The sequence below is a fragment of the Macaca fascicularis genome, chromosome 2 (genome assembly GCF_037993035.2).
Source record: "Macaca fascicularis isolate 582-1 chromosome 2, T2T-MFA8v1.1".
Taxonomy (NCBI): domain Eukaryota; kingdom Metazoa; phylum Chordata; class Mammalia; order Primates; family Cercopithecidae; genus Macaca; species Macaca fascicularis.
In genome coordinates, this window is record NC_088376.1 from 159,944,147 (window position 1) to 159,963,028 (window position 18,882).

General features: G+C 53.2%; 1 protein-coding gene across 3 annotated transcripts in view; it reads left to right on the plus strand.

Moving 5' to 3' along the window:
• The window catches only part of ADCY5 (adenylate cyclase 5), a 164,380-nt gene that overhangs the window by 139,663 nt on the left and 5,835 nt on the right, over positions 1-18,882 (plus strand). For 2 of the 3 annotated variants that reach the window (XM_045385522.2, XM_074033291.1), the window contains exons 13-19: positions 2,792-2,908; positions 3,670-3,834; positions 6,564-6,739; positions 9,476-9,505; positions 10,602-10,734; positions 15,555-15,818; positions 16,974-17,178. In XM_045385522.2, coding sequence (XP_045241457.1) covers positions 2,792-2,908; positions 3,670-3,834; positions 6,564-6,739; positions 9,476-9,505; positions 10,602-10,734; positions 15,555-15,818; positions 16,974-17,178 — 1,090 coding nt within the window. Of the gene's footprint in view, positions 1-2,791; positions 2,909-3,669; positions 3,835-4,161; positions 4,968-6,563; positions 6,740-9,475; positions 9,506-10,601; positions 10,735-15,554; positions 15,819-16,973; positions 17,179-18,882 lie in introns of those variants that run through there. The other variant, XM_074033290.1, reaches the window with a different exon arrangement.

Below are 18,882 nucleotides of genomic sequence, written 5' to 3' on the forward strand. Positions count from 1 at the left end.
TTTCATGCACTTAGCATATTAGTTTTAAGGCTTATCCATGTTGTAGCATGTAACGCACTTTACTCTCTTTATGCCTGAAAAATATTCCCATGTATGGATATATCACATTTTGTTTATTCATCAATTGATGGATGATTAAATTGTTTCCACTTTCAGGCTATTAGGAAGAATACAGCTGTGAACAGGGTGTACAAGTATCTGTACAAGTCCCTGTTTCAAATTCTTTGGGGCATATACCCAGAAGTGGAGTTACTGGATCATATAATAATTCTATGCTTGATTTTTTTGAGGAGATGCCCTACTGTTTTCCTCAGTGGCTGCCTCATTTTACATTCCCACCAGCAATGCACAAGGATTCCAGCTTCTCTGTATCCTCACCAATACTTTTTGTTTTTTGTTTTTTGTTTTTAACTTCCCTGATGGTGTTAGTTGAAGGACAAAAATAATTAATTTTAATAAAGTCCAATTTATCTATTTTTTCTTTTTTGATTGGTGCCTTTGGTGTCACCTCTAAGAAACCGTTGCCTGATCCAAAGTCACAAAGATCTACTTGTATGTTTTCCCATAAGAGTTCTGTCAGTTTTGGCTTTTACATTTACGTTTTCTGGTCCATTTTGAGTTAATTTTTGTACAGGGTGCAGTAGGGACCCAACTTCATTTTTTTTGCCTGTGGATATCCGTGTGTCTCAGCACCATTTGTTGAAAAGACTGTCCTTTCACCGTTGTCTTGGAACGCTTGTCAAAATCATTGGGCCATAAATGGAAGGATTTGTTTCTGGACCCTTAATCTATTTGATTCATTTCTATGTCTATTAAGCAAGATTTTAATACAAGCTTATGCTCTTCAGATCACACTTAACTTTCCTTCTACCACATAAGACGGTTTGGTCAGAGGGTCTCTTTTATTATCCCAGAGGGTCTCTTTTATTATCCCAGTGTTTGCTCAGAACATGTGCCACAGGCTTGGTAGTATAGGAGCATACCTGGGAGGCTCTCCTGCTGGGGAGATGGAGTCCCAGGCCTTCATCTTTCAGCCTGTAGCCTATGCGAGACTGCCAGGCCTCTGCCATGGCAGCAGTTCTTCCTGTGATCTATCCGTCTTTGTGGTCCCCTCTTTCCCTCTGCTGATAGGAAATGGCTTTGCTGGAAGGGTGGAGGAGGATTCTGGGGTCAGAAAGATATACACCCTCCCTATGCACACAGCCAGCTCCAAGCCCAAGACCCGGGGATGAGCAGGGACCTGACTTTTTGTCTAGAACTCTGAAGGGTGTAAGGTGTGATTTTACCCTACTTACAAGCTAATGAGTTTGCTGGTTGCTGTTCCATAGAGGCTGGCAGAAGACACGAGACTCCTGGGTCAGAGAGAAAAACTTTTATTACTCATGTTACAGTCAGCAGCATGAATGTCAGCATATTTGTGTTTGAAGTCCCTTTGCCACTGAAGTCCCATGTGATGGGCCCTCGTGGATGCTGCACACGTAGTGGGTTTGGGTTGCAGCTGAAGAACACTGGATCAAGGGCCCGACACCTTTTTGAGTTGGCAGCAAATACTGCAGCACACAAGCCAGTTCCCCTCCCCACTGGGAATGAGTGGTCACATGGTAGTGATGCTACGGCCCCATGACCTATTTAGCTGTCAGTGTGGCCAACTACAGACACTCTCAGTATCAGGGGATGGAGAAGCCTTGTGGTCTGGCACTTTCAGCAAGAATTTTCAGGGATGCTCACGGCCCATGATTGGGGTAGAGACCTTTGCCTGCTTCACTCACCACAAAAGCTGGGGGTGCCCAAAGGTCCCAAGAGCCCTACAAATAGGAGACTTCAGAGATGGGATGTGGCTTGCTCAGGAACAGAAAGGAAAAACCAAGCCAAGCCCAGGCTTCCCGACTCCTGGTTCAGTGCTTTTTCAACCACCCTGTCTGCCCTTGGGGGGTTTTATGGACACCTAGATGTCTGTAGCAGATAGACCTCAGCAGGAAGGGTTGGGGCAGGTAGGGGTGGGGCATCATGGATCCACTGTTTTGCTTCTCTGTCCATCAGGTTCTTTTTCCAGCCTAGGTTGCGTGGGAGATGAGGGGGACATCATTTACAAGGCCAGCTGCATCAGATTTGGTGGCAGAAATGGGACTTAGGAGCCCAATCATTTAATTACCAAAGCTGCAGGTGGTCTTTGAGTAGACATGGTTTGTCTAGTGGAAGAATACAGAGGAGGAGAGGGTGAGGGAAATGGCAGGTCCATGGAGCTTTGTGCTAAGGACAGAGCTCACTCAGTGCTCAGGGCCACATCCACCTCCCTCCTGCTCCTCGCTGCTCAGTTCCTCCTCCTGAGTGAGGCCTAATCCTCTCCAAATCCTTAAACCTACCACTGCCCACTCCCTCCCAGAAGCCTTCTCAACCCTCCGGGGAACATTCTGAGCCCTCCACGACTCCTCAGCTGCCACCCACCGTCCCTCCCTGATGGCACACAGTGGGCCAATGTGCTTTTTTATTGATTTCTCGGTTGGGTCAAGATACCATCTTTCCTCTCATCCTGCCTCTCTCACCTGGGTTCCCCACATAGTCCCGCTCCTGGTCAGCTGCAGAATCTGCCCTGCTGTTGACCTGGAAGCAATGGTGCAGCAGTTCAAGGCTGGAGACTTGCAGGCTGGGAGGGCCACCAGGAAGGCCCGGGGGTCATGCTGGGGAGAGACACAGGTAGGTCCACTACACTCCCGGGGCCATTTGTGGAGTCCTTGCTGAATGCTATTCCGTCTCTCCCTCCCTCCCTCTCTACCCCCCACCCCCACCCTAGCTCTTCCCCTCCCCGCTGCAGACTCTCTCCAGGAAGATCGTGCGGTCCAAGATGAACAGCACCCTGGTTGGGGTGTTCACCATCACCCTGGTGTTCCTGGCAGCTTTTGTCAACATGGTGGGTGGCTGCACGATCTCCCAGCACCTCCACAGCCCGATTGGATCAAACCCATTGGAGCCATGTACCCGCCCGGCAGGGCTAGGAGGGACTTTCTTATTTGTGTGGCTCCTGGGTCTGGGATAAGCTTTGACTCAATGTGCCTCATGTAAGTTCTTTTTTTTTTTTTTTTGAGACAGAGTCTTGCTCTGTCGCCCAGGCTGGGGTGCAGTGGCCGGATCTCAGCTCACTGCAAGCTCCGCCTCCCGGGTTTACGCCATTCTCCTGCCTCAGCCTCCCAAGTAGCTGAGACTACGGGTGTACACCACCACCATGCCCAGCTAATTTTTTTTTTTTTTTTTTTAGAGATGGGGTTTCCCCATGTTGCCAGACTGGTCTCAAACTCCTGGGCTCAAGTGATCCGCTGGCCTTGGCCTCTCAAAATGCTGGGATTATAGGCATGAGCCACTATGCTTGGCTACTCTCCCACTAAGTGAAGTTCTTAGCTCTTCATTCTCAAGCCTGGTGGGGCCAGGAAGAGTTTAGGGAATGTCCCCAAGGCATGTTTAAGAGCCCCTCCTTGGCAGGGCACGCTAGCCACACCCCCTCCAGCCAGGGCAGCTGGGCAAACCTTGCCCGTTCCTCAGCCTCTTTCAGATTTTGTCCCCATCAGTGTCATACTGCACCTGAGGCGGAGGACGGGTGGGAGCCTGCGGCTGGGCTTGCCCTGCCTGTCCCCCAGCAGCTTACCCTCCCCTCACCACCCTCCTCCCTGCCCCCAGTTCACGTGCAACTCCAAGGACCTGCTGGGCTGCTTGGCACAGGAGCACAACATCAGCGCAAGCCAGGTCAACGCATGTCATGTGGTGGAGTCGGCCGTCAACTACAGCCTGGGCGATGAGCAGGGCTTCTGTGGCAGCCCCTGGCCCAACTGCAACTTCCCCGAGGTACTGGGTGCGCACAGGCTGGAAGGGAGTGGTGAAGAGTCCCTTGCCCTCCCCCACTGTCCCCGCAGCTGCTCAGGACAGTCTGAAGGACAGGGTCTCACCAGCTCACTGTCTTCTACAGACCCGCTTACCCCAATGTCTCTCACTCCTACATGCCAGACACTGGGAACAAGGGGAGCCTCCTCCATATGACGATGACGATGACAATGGTGTAGCTGTTGTTTCTATAGTGCTTACCAGGGACTGTGGCTAAGGGCTCTATACACACTTACTAATGAAATCCTCCCAACAGCCTATGACATAAGTGTTATATTATCTCCTTTGTAGAGGCGAAGAACCTGAGACACAGAGAGGCTAAGTAATTTACCCAGGTCACACAGCCAGGACTCAACAAAGCTGGAGCTGTCATTCAACTTGTCCGGCTCCAGACAGAGTTCGTGCTCCTGATCCGAGGGCAAAACTTTCTGGACCCTCCGCTTCTCTAGCAGACCCTACCCCACCTCAGGAGAACCTACCTAAGCCCCAGCTGTTAGGGTCAGAGAGGAGAGAGGGGAGCAAAGCAACCCAATCCCAAACCAGCACTACTATAAACCTCACCTGTTCAAAGTGCACAGTTCAGTAGCTTTTCGTGTGTTCACCAATGTGTACAACCATCATCATCATCTAATTTTAGAATACTTTTATCACCTCAAAAAGAAATTTTGTGCCCACAGGCATTTGGGTTTAAAAATAATGCCACGTATCCTTATTCAGAGAGCAGCATATATTAAGCACCTGTGGCGTGCAAGGTGCTTCATTCACGGTGCTGCATTTGCCAGGGAGCAGTTCGCTAGTCAGCAGTTGGGCCGGGCTTCCAGCCTCCCCCGTCTCATACCCCCAGCTCCCTATGGGTGCACACATGAAGCCAGTAAGATGGGGGCAGTTGGCCTTTTTCTGGAGAAAGGTTCATGTTTTCATCCAGCTCCCAAAGGGCCTGTGACTGCAGCTGAGGGGTGCTGTGGGCTGCCAGTGTGGGCCTCCCTCCCAGCCTGGGATCTGGCTCTCAGCTGTACAGATAGGGCAGGGAAGGCCCAGGGAGGACCAGGGCTTGGCCCCAGCTCACCTAGGCAGGTGCAGCCCCACCCCTGCCCCGCCCCCGCCCCCCCGTCCCCCCCCCCGGGCTGGTGGCAAGCTCTCTGTCTCTTCCAGGCAGCCATGTTGCACCCAGCCTCCCCTCCCCAGCCTCGCCTCCCTAGCCTCCGCTGCCTCTCACATCTGGCTGAGAGCCCACAGGAGCACTTCAACTTTCTGAGGGCTGTATGTGAGGAGCAGAGGCTATTTTCAGTCTCGTACTTGCCCCTTGGTGGTGGTTCCCCTGGTGAGGCTAAGGCCGGGGGGAGAGGGTGGCAGTGGGCAGATTCTGGCTCCTCATTTGTGGGAGAGGCTTGGTGCCAGCCTTCAGCCCCCACCAGCTGACCACCCCCTTCAAAGGTTTCTCCTGATTCAGCAACTCCTTACAGACCAGGCCCGGGGGAGTCCCCAGCATCCAGTGTTGGCCTCCTGGTTATCTGGGCCAGGGTCTGAATGGGAATCCAGGCTGGCTCTTGGAGCTCCCATCCCTCCTCTCAAAGACCGGGGCCCTGGGGCTCTGAGCTTACTCCTCTAGGCTGCCCTCCTCGTTCCCTCTTCTGCTCCTGTTCCCAGTGGTGATGGGAGGCTTCCCCCAGCAACCAATCACCCAGGGGCCCTGGGCAGTCTTTCCTTGGCTCTAGAAGGCCTGGGGAGGCTGAGGGTCTGCCCTGGGGGCTGCTGCAGCCCAGGGCCGAGGCTGTGTGCGAAGACTAAATGTCTGGAGGCCTGACTCAGAAACAATGGTGCTAAATTAAGAATAATAACAACAATAACCGAGGTTGATGTGCATCAAGGGACAGCAGCAGATGGGGACCTCCAAGATTACCTGGTTCAGCCCCTCAGTTGTCTAAGAAGGAAACGGAGGCTCAGAGACCAGAAGGGGCTTCCCCAGAGGGAACAGCACAGGGCATGATCCCTCCTCTGAAACCTTTGGGGCCCCATATTGTTTGGACTTCAGAATTTTTCAGATTTTAAAAGGTTGCCTCCCACCCCCAGTGGAGTCTGATCATGAAGTGGTCATATTTCCACAGCAGTAGCATGTCTGCATGTCACAGGAGACACGATAAAGATAACTAGCGTCCCAGCAGTGAGGTCAGCTCTTGTCACCAGAGCAGCTCCGTTCAGGCGTGGCCCCTACAGGAGTCATGAAAACACATTCAGCTTTTGGAGCTTTGTGGTTCAAAGCTGCAGATGAGGGGCTCCCCACGGTTATTGAGGGTGCCGGACAGTGCAGCGAGGGCTTCCTTGCTTGTGTTCATCACAGCAAGCCGTGAGAGAGGAAGTCTTGCAGAGGGGACACTGAGGCTCAGAGGGGCTGAGCACACAGCCTGAGGCACACAAAGCCCAGCCTGGATCACGGCTGAAACCCAGGGCAGCTTGGGCCTGCAGCGTAGCTGTAATGTGGGGCTGTCCTGCAGGCAATGGCCAGACTCCAGCTGGAGCCCATCTCCTGGTTCCTAACCAGGGCCCTTCGCCTTACATCACACCTGTTGGGAAATTTACATCAGCAGAAACATGCCCAGCCCAGGCCTCACTTGAGCCAGCTCAGACTGGAGGATGCACGGGGCCAGGGGGCGGGCAGGGCCTGGGGAGCTGATGCCACTGCCCTCTGCCCGCAGTACTTCACCTACAGCGTGCTGCTCAGCCTGCTGGCCTGCTCCGTGTTCCTGCAGATCAACTGCATCGGGAAGCTGGCGCTCATGCTGGCCATCGAGCTCATCTACGTGCTCATCGTGGAGGTGCCGGGTGTCACGCTCTTCGACAATGCCGACCTGCTGGTCACCGCCAATGCCATGTACGGGACACCTTCCTCACGCTCCCCATGGGGCACGGGACATTGCACGGAGGTGGCAAGAGCAGGAGGTTTAGGGTTCCAGCACCACGGGGAACTTGTGAGGAGAGTGTCTTGTTCCTCCCCAGCCCTGACATCTGGGGAAATGGCCTTGTTTCTTTCCTTCCTTCCCGTCCCCAGTAGTTGGAGTGGCCTCAGGTCACCAGGCCCCATTGTGTTTCTTTCTCTGATTTGCTCCTCCCTTGCCAGGGCAGCCTCCAGTGGGCTGCTTTCAGCTCAGTCCAGCTGCCCCAGGCTCAGAGGAGTCACGGTCCAGCAGAGCCAGGCAGTAAGGTGTGTGGGAGCAGAGGGACAAGCTTTGTTGTTCACAGGCTCTGTGTCCCACCTCAAGGCAGGTGCCTGGATATCTGCTGTTCCTCTTCATCCTCCAGCAACCCAGCCAAATAGGCAGACCCACCACATAAGGCGGGGCATCTGTGCACTACCGAAAGGCTCCTGGCTGTGGTGGCAGAGGTTAGGTCCCACGTCCTAGAGGTAATGGGCGTGAAGGTGGGGCCCACGGCTGTCTGGCCCCATAGTCAGCATGGCTATGTAGTGACAGATGTCAGATTTCCAAGGGAGGTGGCTCCATGAGGGGAAAGACCTCAGGCTTCGGGTGAAATTGGGTTAGAATCTCAGCATCAGACACATTGGTCATTCCTCTGAACCTCATAACCTTTTCCTTGTAAAATGGGAATATTGTCAACCTAAATGAAGGCGGTTGAGGCAGAAATAATTTGATTAAGTTTTGATGGAAGCCGAATGTGAGGATTGGCCAGGAAGATACACACACCAAGTTGGGTGTGTTCCAGAAGCTTCGGGAATGCTTTCGTAAGAAAGTAGAAGGGAAGGGGACTCCTCAGACCAGAGTTGTCCTTTGTCATTGGAGGGTTACAATCACTGGCTATAGATCACAACATACAGACTAAAATGTCTACATGCCAGCAATCAGTACAAATTCATGATTCAGAAATGAATCAGCATTTTTTTATATCAATAGGTTATGCATTAATCAGTACATCAGCAATTTGAGGAGCTCAGATAAGATTCTTCACTCAGGGACAGGATATTGGTGTAAATCACAAGACCTCCCCGAAGCAGGTTAATTTGGAAGCTTGGCAAATGTGACCTGTAGATTATCAATGCCTATAGTAGTAAGATGTATTTAAAGTGCCTGATTCATCATACTCTTTTCTATGCATCACCACTCCCTACACACACACCAAGAAGTGCAAAAAAAAAAAAAAAAAAAGTGACAGTTCTGTGTCCCCTGAAAAAATGTAGCAAACTATACCTATTTTGAGTTAGAGGAAGGGATTCACCCATCCGTTCTTTTGTTCACCCATTCATTCATTCAAAAATATTTATTAAGGGCCTGCTATGTGCCAGCCGCTGGCCTAGGCAGTGGAGGTACAATGTGGATACACAGAAAACTCAGGAATGTTTCTCTCTCGGGAAGGTGGTGTTGCCTGAGAAAGTGGAGCTCTAATGAAGGGTTTAAGTCATATTCAAGGAAGAACTTCTTGGTGGTTGTGTAGGGGCCGTGGGCAGATGACCACAAAGACGTGGGGCAGTCGAGCATGGGACAGGCTGCAGTCCTTTGAGGAGGAAGAAAGGGTCCAGGAACTTTCTACCCATGGGTCGGGACTGGAGCAGGGAATGTTGCCCTCCTCTTACTGCTCCTTCCCCGTCCCCAGCATCTCCTCTTCAGGTGCTGAAGCTGGCAGCAGACAGTAAAGGTTATTTCTGGATTGGGAGACCGTGGTTTGGCTCTAAGGCAACATTTTCCAATAGATAAAAAGTGGGCCGGGTGCGGTAGCTCACGCCTGTAATCCCAGCACTTCGGGAGGCTGAGGTGGGCGGATCAGTTGAGTCCAGCCTGGCCAACAAAATCCTGTGTCTACTAGAAATATAAAAATTAGTCAAGCGTGGTGGCATGTGCCTGTAATCCCAGCTACTTGGGAGACTGAGGCACAAGAATAGCTTGAACTCAGGAGGTGGCAGTTACAGTGAGCCAAGACTGCACCACTGCACTCCAGCCTGGAAGACAGAGCAAGACTCTGTCTCCAAAAAAAAAAAAAAAAAAAAAAAAACCACTTATGTAATTTAAAATTTTCTTATAGCCATATTAAAAAGGCAAAAAGTATAATTTGACTTTTATTTAATGAGTACTATATAGCCAGAATATCATTTTAAGATATAATCAGTATAAAATTTTTAATGAAATATCTTACCTTTTTTTACACTAATTATTCAAAACCTGGTGTATGTTTTACACGTACAGCACATTTTAACTTGCACCAGCCCCGTGTTAAGTCTCATCAGCTGCATGTGGCCAGCGGCTGCCACACCAAGCAGCGCAGCTGTGGGATCTCCTCCACTCCCTCTGGATGGCAGCAGAGGCCTGGGAGAGGGAGAGGCAGGCAGGCCTCCACCCAGGCAGATGGGCTGGGTCAGGGAAGGCAGGGTTTCAGGTAAGAGCTGGGTGGTTTGTGGTCATGAGTATCCAGTGCTAGTTGGGGCTGCGTTTTCTACCACCTCCCATCCTGAAAGTGTCCTTGAATATGGAGGGGTTGGGGCTGGGGAGCCAGGAGCAGCAGTGGTGGGGACAGCCGAGCAGGGCGTGGGGGCCGAGCAGGAGTGGAGGCCGCCTTATGCCGAAGGGTGGCCCTGACCAGTCTTCCCCAACTCTCTTCACAGAGACTTCTTCAACAACGGGACCTCCCAGTGGTGAGTTGATGCTCCTCAGATAGGGCCGCTCCCTGCCCTCAGCAGAGAACAGACAGGGAAGGCAGCTGGTGCCCAGGTGGGAGGGGCCTTGGTGGCAAGGTGGGTAATGAAGGAGGAGGCCAGCAGGAACAGGGAGGCTGGTTCCTCCTGGGGCAGCAAGGCATCCTGAGGGGCAGAGGCCCTGGTCACTTTCATGATATCTGCCAAGGTGATCTGTAGGCTCTGTGGTTGGGATCACCGGCTTCAGATCATTCCATAGGCCTCATTTAAAGCATTTAGCCTCAAGCCCTTCCCCAGGAGCCTGTGAGAACCCCAGACCCAGGAGAATGGAAGCTGGTACCCACTTTCCCTCTGGAGTTGAGGAATAAAGGCGAGGGCTGCAGCGCTTGTGGGACCCGTCCCTGCATTGAGGGCTGCTGCCTGGGCAAGGGGGGAGGTGGTGACTGGAGCCTCTGTGCAGCCTTCCAGGGCTTGAGCTCTTGGCTGGCACGAGACGTAGGGTTTGGAATGGCCGCTTTCGTTAAGAGTATCTATTAGTAACAAAAATAGAATTAGACAATAATGCTACTAGTTTTGGAGGACCTACTGTTTGTCAGATGCTGCACTAAGCATTTTGTTTATAATATCTCTTTAATCCTTACTACCATCTTGAAATGTGGGTATTGTTATCCTGTTGTACACAGATAAGCAAACTAAAGTTCAGAGAGATTAAGACACTTGCCCAAGGTTGTCCAGTGACAGGGTCAGCATGGCCTGCCTGGCCCCCTTGTACTGCACCCACTGCCCCTGTCTCGTCCAACATCCCCTGATCTGACAAGAGGGGAGCTCCCAAGTGATGGGGGATTATGAGGCGTCAGGAGAGGAGTAATGGCTGCCTGAGCTGCAGGTGCAAGCAGGGTCTGAGATGGGGCCGCCAGCCAGGAAGGCTTCCTGGAGGAGGCACGTGTGAGGCAAAGTTTGAGCAGGGGGATAAGGAACAGGGGAAGGTATAGTGGGAGGAAGAAAAACAGGACAGCAGTGGGTGGGGGTGGGGGGTCCTCAGAGCCCACTGTGAGGAGCCAGGGCGGTCTCAGGCCTGCCCACCTCCTACCCGCAGCCCTGAGCACGCAACCAAGGTGGCATTGAAGGTGGTGACGCCCATCATCATCTCAGTCTTTGTGCTGGCCCTGTACCTGCATGCCCAGCAGGTGGAGTCCACTGCCCGCCTCGACTTCCTCTGGAAACTGCAGGTGGGTGGACCTGGGGCTGGACCTGGGGAGGGGAGGCATTTGGGAGCAGGTGACAGAGACAACAGGCTCGTGTCCTGGGCCAGGCCAAGCTGGGCCTTTGTTTTACACTGACAAGCTGTCCTGCTCAGGCCCCATCGAAGCCACTTGATGCCCCATGTCCCCGTGGGTCTGCTCCCTGCTCTCTGGAGCCAAGGGGCAAAACCCTGGGACTTACTGTATGCAGACAAACCCATGCTGACAGTGCTGGGACTCTGATGGGCCCAGGAGGCGTGCTTTGAAGTCAGCAAATACTGGCGGGGCACTTACTTTGTGTGCTGCCACGCAGGGACAGAGGGGAGGTGCGGGCAGGTCCTTTGTGGTGGGGGCAGCAATGGACGGTGGGGGAAGGAAGAGTGGCAAGAGGTGAGTGGAGGAGTAGGGAAGGAGTGTGGCCAGGGTAGGGAGCTGGTACCAAAGGCTGCTCAGCAGGGCTTGACCTGGCCAGAGCTGGGTCGAAGACTCCTCCAGAGGGGATGGACTGAAGGAGCAAAGACTGTTGACCATGCTGCGTGCATTCCAGCCAACATGGCTCTCCAGGATGCATGCCCCGTGCCCTGTGCCTTGTCTCCCTGGAGGAAGGGGTGCCCGTGGGCCAGGTTACCTGCTGGAGCATCTCGGAAGGGCCAGGAGGGAGTGCCCAAGAACGCTCAGCAGGAGAAAGCCCTGTCTTCCTGTGGGCTGCCTCACACCTTTTATTCCAGCCCAGCCCTGTGCAGAGCTTAGCCTGGCCTGGTCTCTACCTCTTCTGGCCCAGCCCCTATCTCCAGACCACTTGAGCTCACCCACAGCTCTCCTTGGCCTCCTCTATCCCAGACTTGTTAGAGGCGTCAGAATGGAAGTCTTTGGGCTGGAGCAGGAGGCCCCGCTTTTTATTGGATGCTGAGTGAGAATGGGGGCAAATGGTTGTCCCTTCTGCTGAGTATTTTGCATGGGTTCTGGCTGGAACTTAGCATGGAGGTCTGTAGTTGGGGGGATCCCCCAAGTTTGGGGGAACCAGGGAGAATCCCAGAAGGGTTCTGTGCAGAATGCCCTTGGGAAGCCCTGGGCTGGGGCACCCTGGGGAAGATCCTGTGTGAGCCTCCCCCCTTGTCAGGCCTCTGCCTTCTCCCTCAATCGCCTCTTCTTTGGGAACATTTTCAGGAGGCTCGCATTTTTCTGCATTTGCTCTATCACCCCCCGCCATATGTACTTTCTGACATGATGCCTCATCACCCCTAAATACTCCCATGTCTACCTTGCAAAAACAAGGACACTCCCTGCGTCATCCCTGCACACCCTCCCCACCTAGGCAATTACCAGGGGTGCGGCAGGCCCCACTTAGTGTTGCCAACTGTCCTGATGCTGGTCCAGGATCCTGTGCATGGGCCCTCTGCATCGAGCTGTTCCGGTCTGCAGCAGATCCTCAGTCTCTCCTCGTCTCACAGTCCTTGCCAATCTTAAAGAACTTGTTATTCTGGGACCTTCAGACCCATGTCCAGACTCAGGCTGAGCCCTTCCTGGAGGAAGCACACAGAAATGGAGCCGGGCACCCCTCGATGCCTCACACTGAGAGACTCTACCGCGCTGACCCATCCCACCACTGTTGATGTCAGCGCTGATGCCTGCTCAGCCGGCATCACCAGATTTCTCCACTGTCAAGTCTCCCTTTCCCCCTTTGTATTTGACTAGCACTTTATGGAAAGAGAGTCTGATATTCCAGTAATTTTCTGATCCTCAGCAAATTTCTGCCCAGCAACCTTTGCATCCATGGTGGCTCCTGCTTGTCTCAGTGCCTGCGGTGGAAATGCCCGATAGCAATGCCCAGTGTCCGCCATTCCTTCTGGACTTGCTGGTTGGCATTCTACTACACAGAAGAGCTGTCCCTCCTCCTCCATTGATTTGCTTATTTATTCACTTCTCTACCTCAGCCTAGACTCACAGATTCCCATGTAATCCAGTGGGTTATCATCTGCAACCTTCACTATTTTAATACTCAAATTGTCCTAGGTTTGGCCCATGTGCATTTCAAGTTGTTGTCTGTGTTATCTGACAGGTCTCCATCACGCTTTGAGCTTTTCCTGACTTTGTAACACAAGCGATCTCAGGGTAATCTTGTGCTTTCCCTGCTGCAGCCCAGGAATCTGATTTCTTCAAAGAGCCCTCCCTCATTCTTTATAGTAGAGAGTGGTGTTTAGAAACCAAGGTCTGAGTGCTTGGTGTGCTCGCTGCTTGTAGGTCCTCTCCATGGACAACGCTAAGAAAGATATGTAAGTGTGGAAACATACGTGGAAGCATGTGTACATATGTATCTGTACTACTTCAGTATCCGTCTGTATAGATCTTCTTTTAATAATCCTGAGTTCATACCACTATCTCCCATTTTAATCCAATACCTCAGGCTTCTTCCCAGCCTTCCCTTTTCCATGCTTGCAATGTCATTTCTGGCAATGAGAAAGTCCCCTCCCATTATCTTTCATATATGTGTTTATTTGCTCAGTCGTGACCCCCACCACCCTCTCCCTGTCTGTGTGTACACACAGGCACATGAGTGTGTGTGCGTGTGTGTGTGTGTAGGAATGTGTGAGTGAGCCTGTGTCTACCTGCCAGCCTGTGGCAACCTCTCTCCCTGAAGTTTTCCAGCAGGTCCCTCATTCTCCCATTCTTCCCCTGGGATTTTGGGAGAGGGAGCCAACAGCACATAAATACAAATAAAGAAACGCCAAAAAGCAGGCCCTTGGGATGGGTGAGTGATAGTCCCTGCCCCACCCCCAGACTGGCTCCAGCAGCCCCTGTACAGTTGGCTGGTAGGTGGACTCCTCAGCATTCTTGAAGCACCTGCACAAGGAATACGCTCTGACCTGCCAGGTCCCCACCTGGCCCCCTCCTGGCCTAACTGCAGGGTCTGAGTTCTCAGGAGAGCCTGCTCTTGTCCCTTCCTCCAGCATTGACCTTAGTGGGGCCACCAAGAGGCTGTAGCCCCCTGAACCTTTCTGCCCTGCCAGGGCCCAGCCCCAGAAGTAGTTGGCTCCATTGGCAGGTGCCCACCTGTGCTGAGGTGGAGTTTGCAGAGGTGGCCACAGCAACTGGCCTGGCCCTGGGGATTGACTTTGCCCCCAGCAGGAGCCTGCTCTAGCAGCCCTGCCCCCAGCCTCCACCTCCATTCTGTCTGACACTTTGGGCTGATGCTGTCTGCCACCTGCAGGGTGCATCAAAGGAGCTGCAGTGCTCCTGGCATCCCTGGGCCCCCAGGCATGTGTCTCAGCAGAGGTAGGAGCAGGACTGTCTAGTGTGGTGCATTTTCAGAGGCAAATAACTGACTGCCGGGCTCCTCCATGGGACAGCCCGTGAGAAGAAGCACGGGAATGACCCCCACCCCCAGCCTTCTCCCATGGGCACGGCTGTTTCAGAGCCAGACACAGGTAGCCTTATTCTTGGGGAGGGGCATTTCTGCCTCCCAGGAGCTTAGGTTACCTGGGCAGGAAGACTGGGCAAGAAGATAGCACAGACAAGCTGACTCCCCGCACCTCTGTGGGTTGTGGTGGAAGGCGGGGCCCTTTAGCATCCAGGACCCCTCGGGCTGATCCCTGTCCTCACATCCACATTCCCAGGGACTCCAGAGGCCACCAGGACATAGGCAGCACAGTCAGGAGCCCATTCACCTTAGGGGCAGAGCTGGCCGTTGAGCCTTGGGGTCCTGGATCTTCTGCCCTGGGAGCTCTTCCTCCCTGCTGGACCCAGGTCCTGAAGCCTTGGAAAGGGACGCCAGCTCCTTCCCCATGGACAGCCACCACCCACAGGGACAGCCAAGGTCCTGAGAGTCAGTCCTGGTCCTGCTGTAGATTCTACTTGCAGCCGAGCAGAAAGGTGTCTTCATTTAGTTAGGAAAAGCCCAAGTGGGCCAGCCAGACTTTTCAAAGTGGCTCTGCTAATTAATGATCTTCTCCTGGTTGGTTTTGCCAACACGGTCTCTCCCAGTTAAAGGGGGCCATGTTATCTGCCCCCACGGGTGAGGAAGCCAGCTGACCACTACAATGCAGTGTCTCGTGAAGACTCTTGTTAGATGGTTCCTTGCCACACCTCAGTGTGTGACACCTCTTCCCTTCAGCACCGTGTAGGGCACTACTGGCTTCTTGACGCAAGGGATCTGCACTATCCTTTAACCTGGAGGGTGGGTGACCACAAAATCCCACTGCACAGACCCAGGACCCAAACTGGGGGGTAAACTAAAGTCACTGGTGATGTCCCATCCTCATCCCAGGGGGTCCCTCATGGCACTTGCTCCTCCTGGCTGCACTTGGCTCTGGGGCAAGTCTGCCCTCCTGGGAGGCAGGGACACTGGGCAGGGCTTTGGGCTGTTCTCCCCCACAGGTCCATCAATTAAGGTAATGAACAGTGGAGGAGCACCGCGGAGCTGGAGGGCTGTGTGGGCTGTGTTTTGGATTCTTTTCCCCTCCAGCCTGGTTCTGGCCTTTGGCAGACAGGATCCTTGCAGCCTCGCCTCCAGGCCTGTTCCTGCTCGGGGCTCCCCCCTGCAGGCTCAGCACCCCCAGAGAGGCCGGCAGAGAGAGTTCAATGCTCAGAAATGTCTTTTCTGATTGTCGAAGTCCTGCTCTTTGGAGAAAACCTGGAAGTGGAAACAGCAGAGGGAGGAGGAGAGACAGCGGTACTTGCCAACATCCTGGGCACGAGTTGGCATTTGCGTGACTGGCGCTTTTTCTCCAGGCCATGGAGAGGAGGAGGTGGAGGGGCCAACACCTGGGCTCGCGCTGGCATCTGGGTGACTTGCAGTCTTTTTCTCCCAGGCCACAGAGGAGAAGGAGGAGATGGAGGAGCTGCAGGCCTACAACCGGCGGCTGCTGCACAACATCCTGCCCAAGGATGTGGCCGCTCACTTCCTGGCCCGCGAGCGGCGCAACGATGAGCTCTACTATCAGTCCTGTGAGTGCGTGGCGGTCATGTTCGCCTCCATCGCCAACTTCTCCGAATTCTACGTTGAGCTGGAGGCCAACAACGAGGGTGTCGAGTGCCTGCGGCTACTCAATGAGATCATCGCTGACTTTGATGAGGTGCACAGTGGGGCCTGGGTCAGGCTGTGTTCCTGGGAGGGGCCTACAGGTCCCTGGTGTGGGAGGGATGTAAAGAGACCTGGCGTCCCCTTCTACCATCCTGACATAAACAGTGATGATGAGAGCTCTACCAGCAGGAACCTGACTATGTCCCCAGGTGCTGCAATGGGCACCTTGGACACATGGCCTGTCTCATCATCATGTGACAGATGAGGAAACTGAGGCCGACAGACTTCAAGTGTCTGGCCTAAGGTCACTGCCAGTAAGTGGCAGAGCTGGGGTTTCAGCCCACACTATTTGAACTTAGCCTTTGGCGGCTGCCTGACTGGCTCGCTGACTGCCATTCCTCTCACGCCATCAAGGGGGCACGGGGCCCCAGGGCCTGGGACAACTCAGTGTCAGGACCCAAGGCTTTGAGAGAACCAAAGGTAGGAGGAGTCCCTCGGCTAAGGGAGGAGGCAGGACAAAGATGTGAGGCCCTGAGCAGCGGAGGCCAAATTGAGGCATTCCTTCATTTCCTTCTCATACCTCTGTTGAGCACCCGGCGTGTGGAGGAACTGGGGATGCGGAGCCCTGTAGCGCAGTCTCACCCCCGGGAGCTCCTGAGTCATCGGTGTCAGAGGGGCCACCCCAGCGGGCTGGCATGGCCTGGACACAGGGCGCAGAGAGGAGCAAGACGATGGAGCTGGGCCAGGCAGTGTTGGGAACAGCCTGCGAGACTCCTGGGGCAGCGGAGTGATGGGATTTGGCTGAATTGAGTCTGGGAAGGCTTCTAGGAGGGCTGGGGCCAGGGGGTAGGGAAAGAGTGTCCTGCTGGACAAATGGAGGTTTCCCTGGGTGGGATGGGGGAGTGAGCTTGTTGAAGAGGAGACAAGAGATTCAGAGGTGACTAGTGACCTTGTCTTCAGGGCTCTTGGCATGAGGGTGGGCAGGTAGCCCGGAGGCACTGTCCGGCGGGTGAGAGTGTGGAGGGGCCTGGCTGTGTCAGGAGCGTTGCAAGCATCATACTGATGAGGGTGGAGACAGGCCCACTGTGTGAAGAGGGGACACATGAAGGGCCATGCTGCTGCACTTCCCTGCACATCCTCTGTCCCTCCCTGTGGCCCTCGGTGTCCCAGGGTTGAGGGTGACCCAGGTTTGGCCTCTTTCATCCAGATCATCAGCGAGGATCGGTTCCGGCAGCTGGAGAAGATCAAGACCATCGGCAGCACCTACATGGCTGCCTCCGGCCTCAACGACTCCACCTACGACAAGGTGGGCAAGACCCACATCAAGGCACTGGCCGACTTTGCCATGAAGCTGATGGACCAGATGAAGTACATCAATGAGCACTCTTTCAACAACTTCCAGATGAAGATCGGTGAGTGGGGCCCCCGGCAGTGCTGAGCCCAGGGTGCAGTCAGGAGGAGGGCTGGCAGGAGCTCCCCCATACCCCAGCCCGCATCCGCCATTGTGGTCCCAAGGTAGAAGGCCAGGGGCAGCCGAGGCTGATGTGGTGTGTTCCCTGCCCTTAGTAGGTGGGGGCAGGCATGGGTCACTCACAGTGGAACCCGCCCAGAGCCTGGTGATGCCTCTGCTGCCTTTTGACATGAGGGCCACATGGGCAGGACACCCCTTGGTGAGTTCCCACCTCACTCAGATGCAGGGATGGCCTGGTGGGGCCCAGGCTGTGCCTGCTCGAAGGGCTTTGTGGGGGGTACTCTGTGCCGAGGGCATGGGGCCTTCTGGTGGTTGCAGCACGGGCAGATGGCAGTCCCATTTATTTCAAGTAATACTGACCTAACAGCATTGTTTTATTTAAAAGTATTCCACATTCATTCAGTAAAAATGGAAAACAGTAAAATCAAATACTGGATACATTTTAAATACAAAATGCATAAACATGTTACCAGTCATTAAATTTGCAAATTTAGAACATTAAACATGTAAGCTGCAAAATCGTTAGCAAAATAAAGTGAAACAGTTTGAAAAAACTAAACATTCAAAGAATCATGTGATAGTAACTGTGAAATGATTCTATTCCGACTTTTTAAAGAGTAACTTTTTACTCTTTTTACACAAGTTTCAAGTAGGGTTATTGTTGAGTCGAGGTGGGGAGCAAAATCTTCCAGCGGCTGTTCATCCACACAAACCAGGGAAAGAAACGGTGAGAAGCCTGTGATAGGTCAGAGCCCTGGATCTGCCTGGGCTCCTTCTTTGTCACGTGCCTCGCCTTGGTTGGATGGCTCTGGAGGGGCTGTGCCAATGCCTCTGTGGCGTCCGACAGAGGTCCTGAATCAGTTTCAAAATAGTCATGACCATATTCTTGCTCAGAAAGTCTTTGAACCAAAAACATATGTATTTTTCTTTTTTTTTTTCTAAGTCAGTTTTGTTTCATTACCCCTAACCTTTTATTTTGACAAGTTTCAACTCTAGAGAAGAGTTGAAAAAATGGTACAATGAAAACCCAGGTACACACTGCCCCGTATGTTCCACCCTCCTGTGTCCATAAAATGACTGTGGAATGCCAGCTCTGAACTCGTTCCACAAAGCTCGAGGCATTTCTGCAGTTTGTTTGTCCTTAGAATGGATATTACCGAGGGTGTACAGTCTGATGGCGCACAAGTTGGTCTTGCAATAGAAAGCTGACGCAGTGGAGTGTTGCTCCTCCTGAGGTCTGTGGAGGTAAAGAATACTTTCTGAACAAGCAGGCCTTTGTTCTATTCGCCATTTAATGCATTATCAACTCCCTGGGTATGTTTCAAACCATCAGTGATTCAGATTTCAAAGTTTTAAAAATCACAATTATCACCCATAAAAATACGGGCATTTCAATTCTCAAAATTAACACATTATACCGAAATATTGGATGACTAAAAACCAGTATTGTGATCATTCGTGTCCTTAGGAGACATTTTGTTGCAGCCAGAGTGTCAGGAATCGGGCTTTCCCTGGGCCAGCTGGCTTGCTGTATCCCATAGGCACAGTGCTTTGTGGGCTTGGCCAGGTTTGCATCCTGCACTGGCTGCTGGAGGCCCCGAGACAGCCAGCTGGGAGTTCGCTTTAAGTGATGTGCAGCCTACAT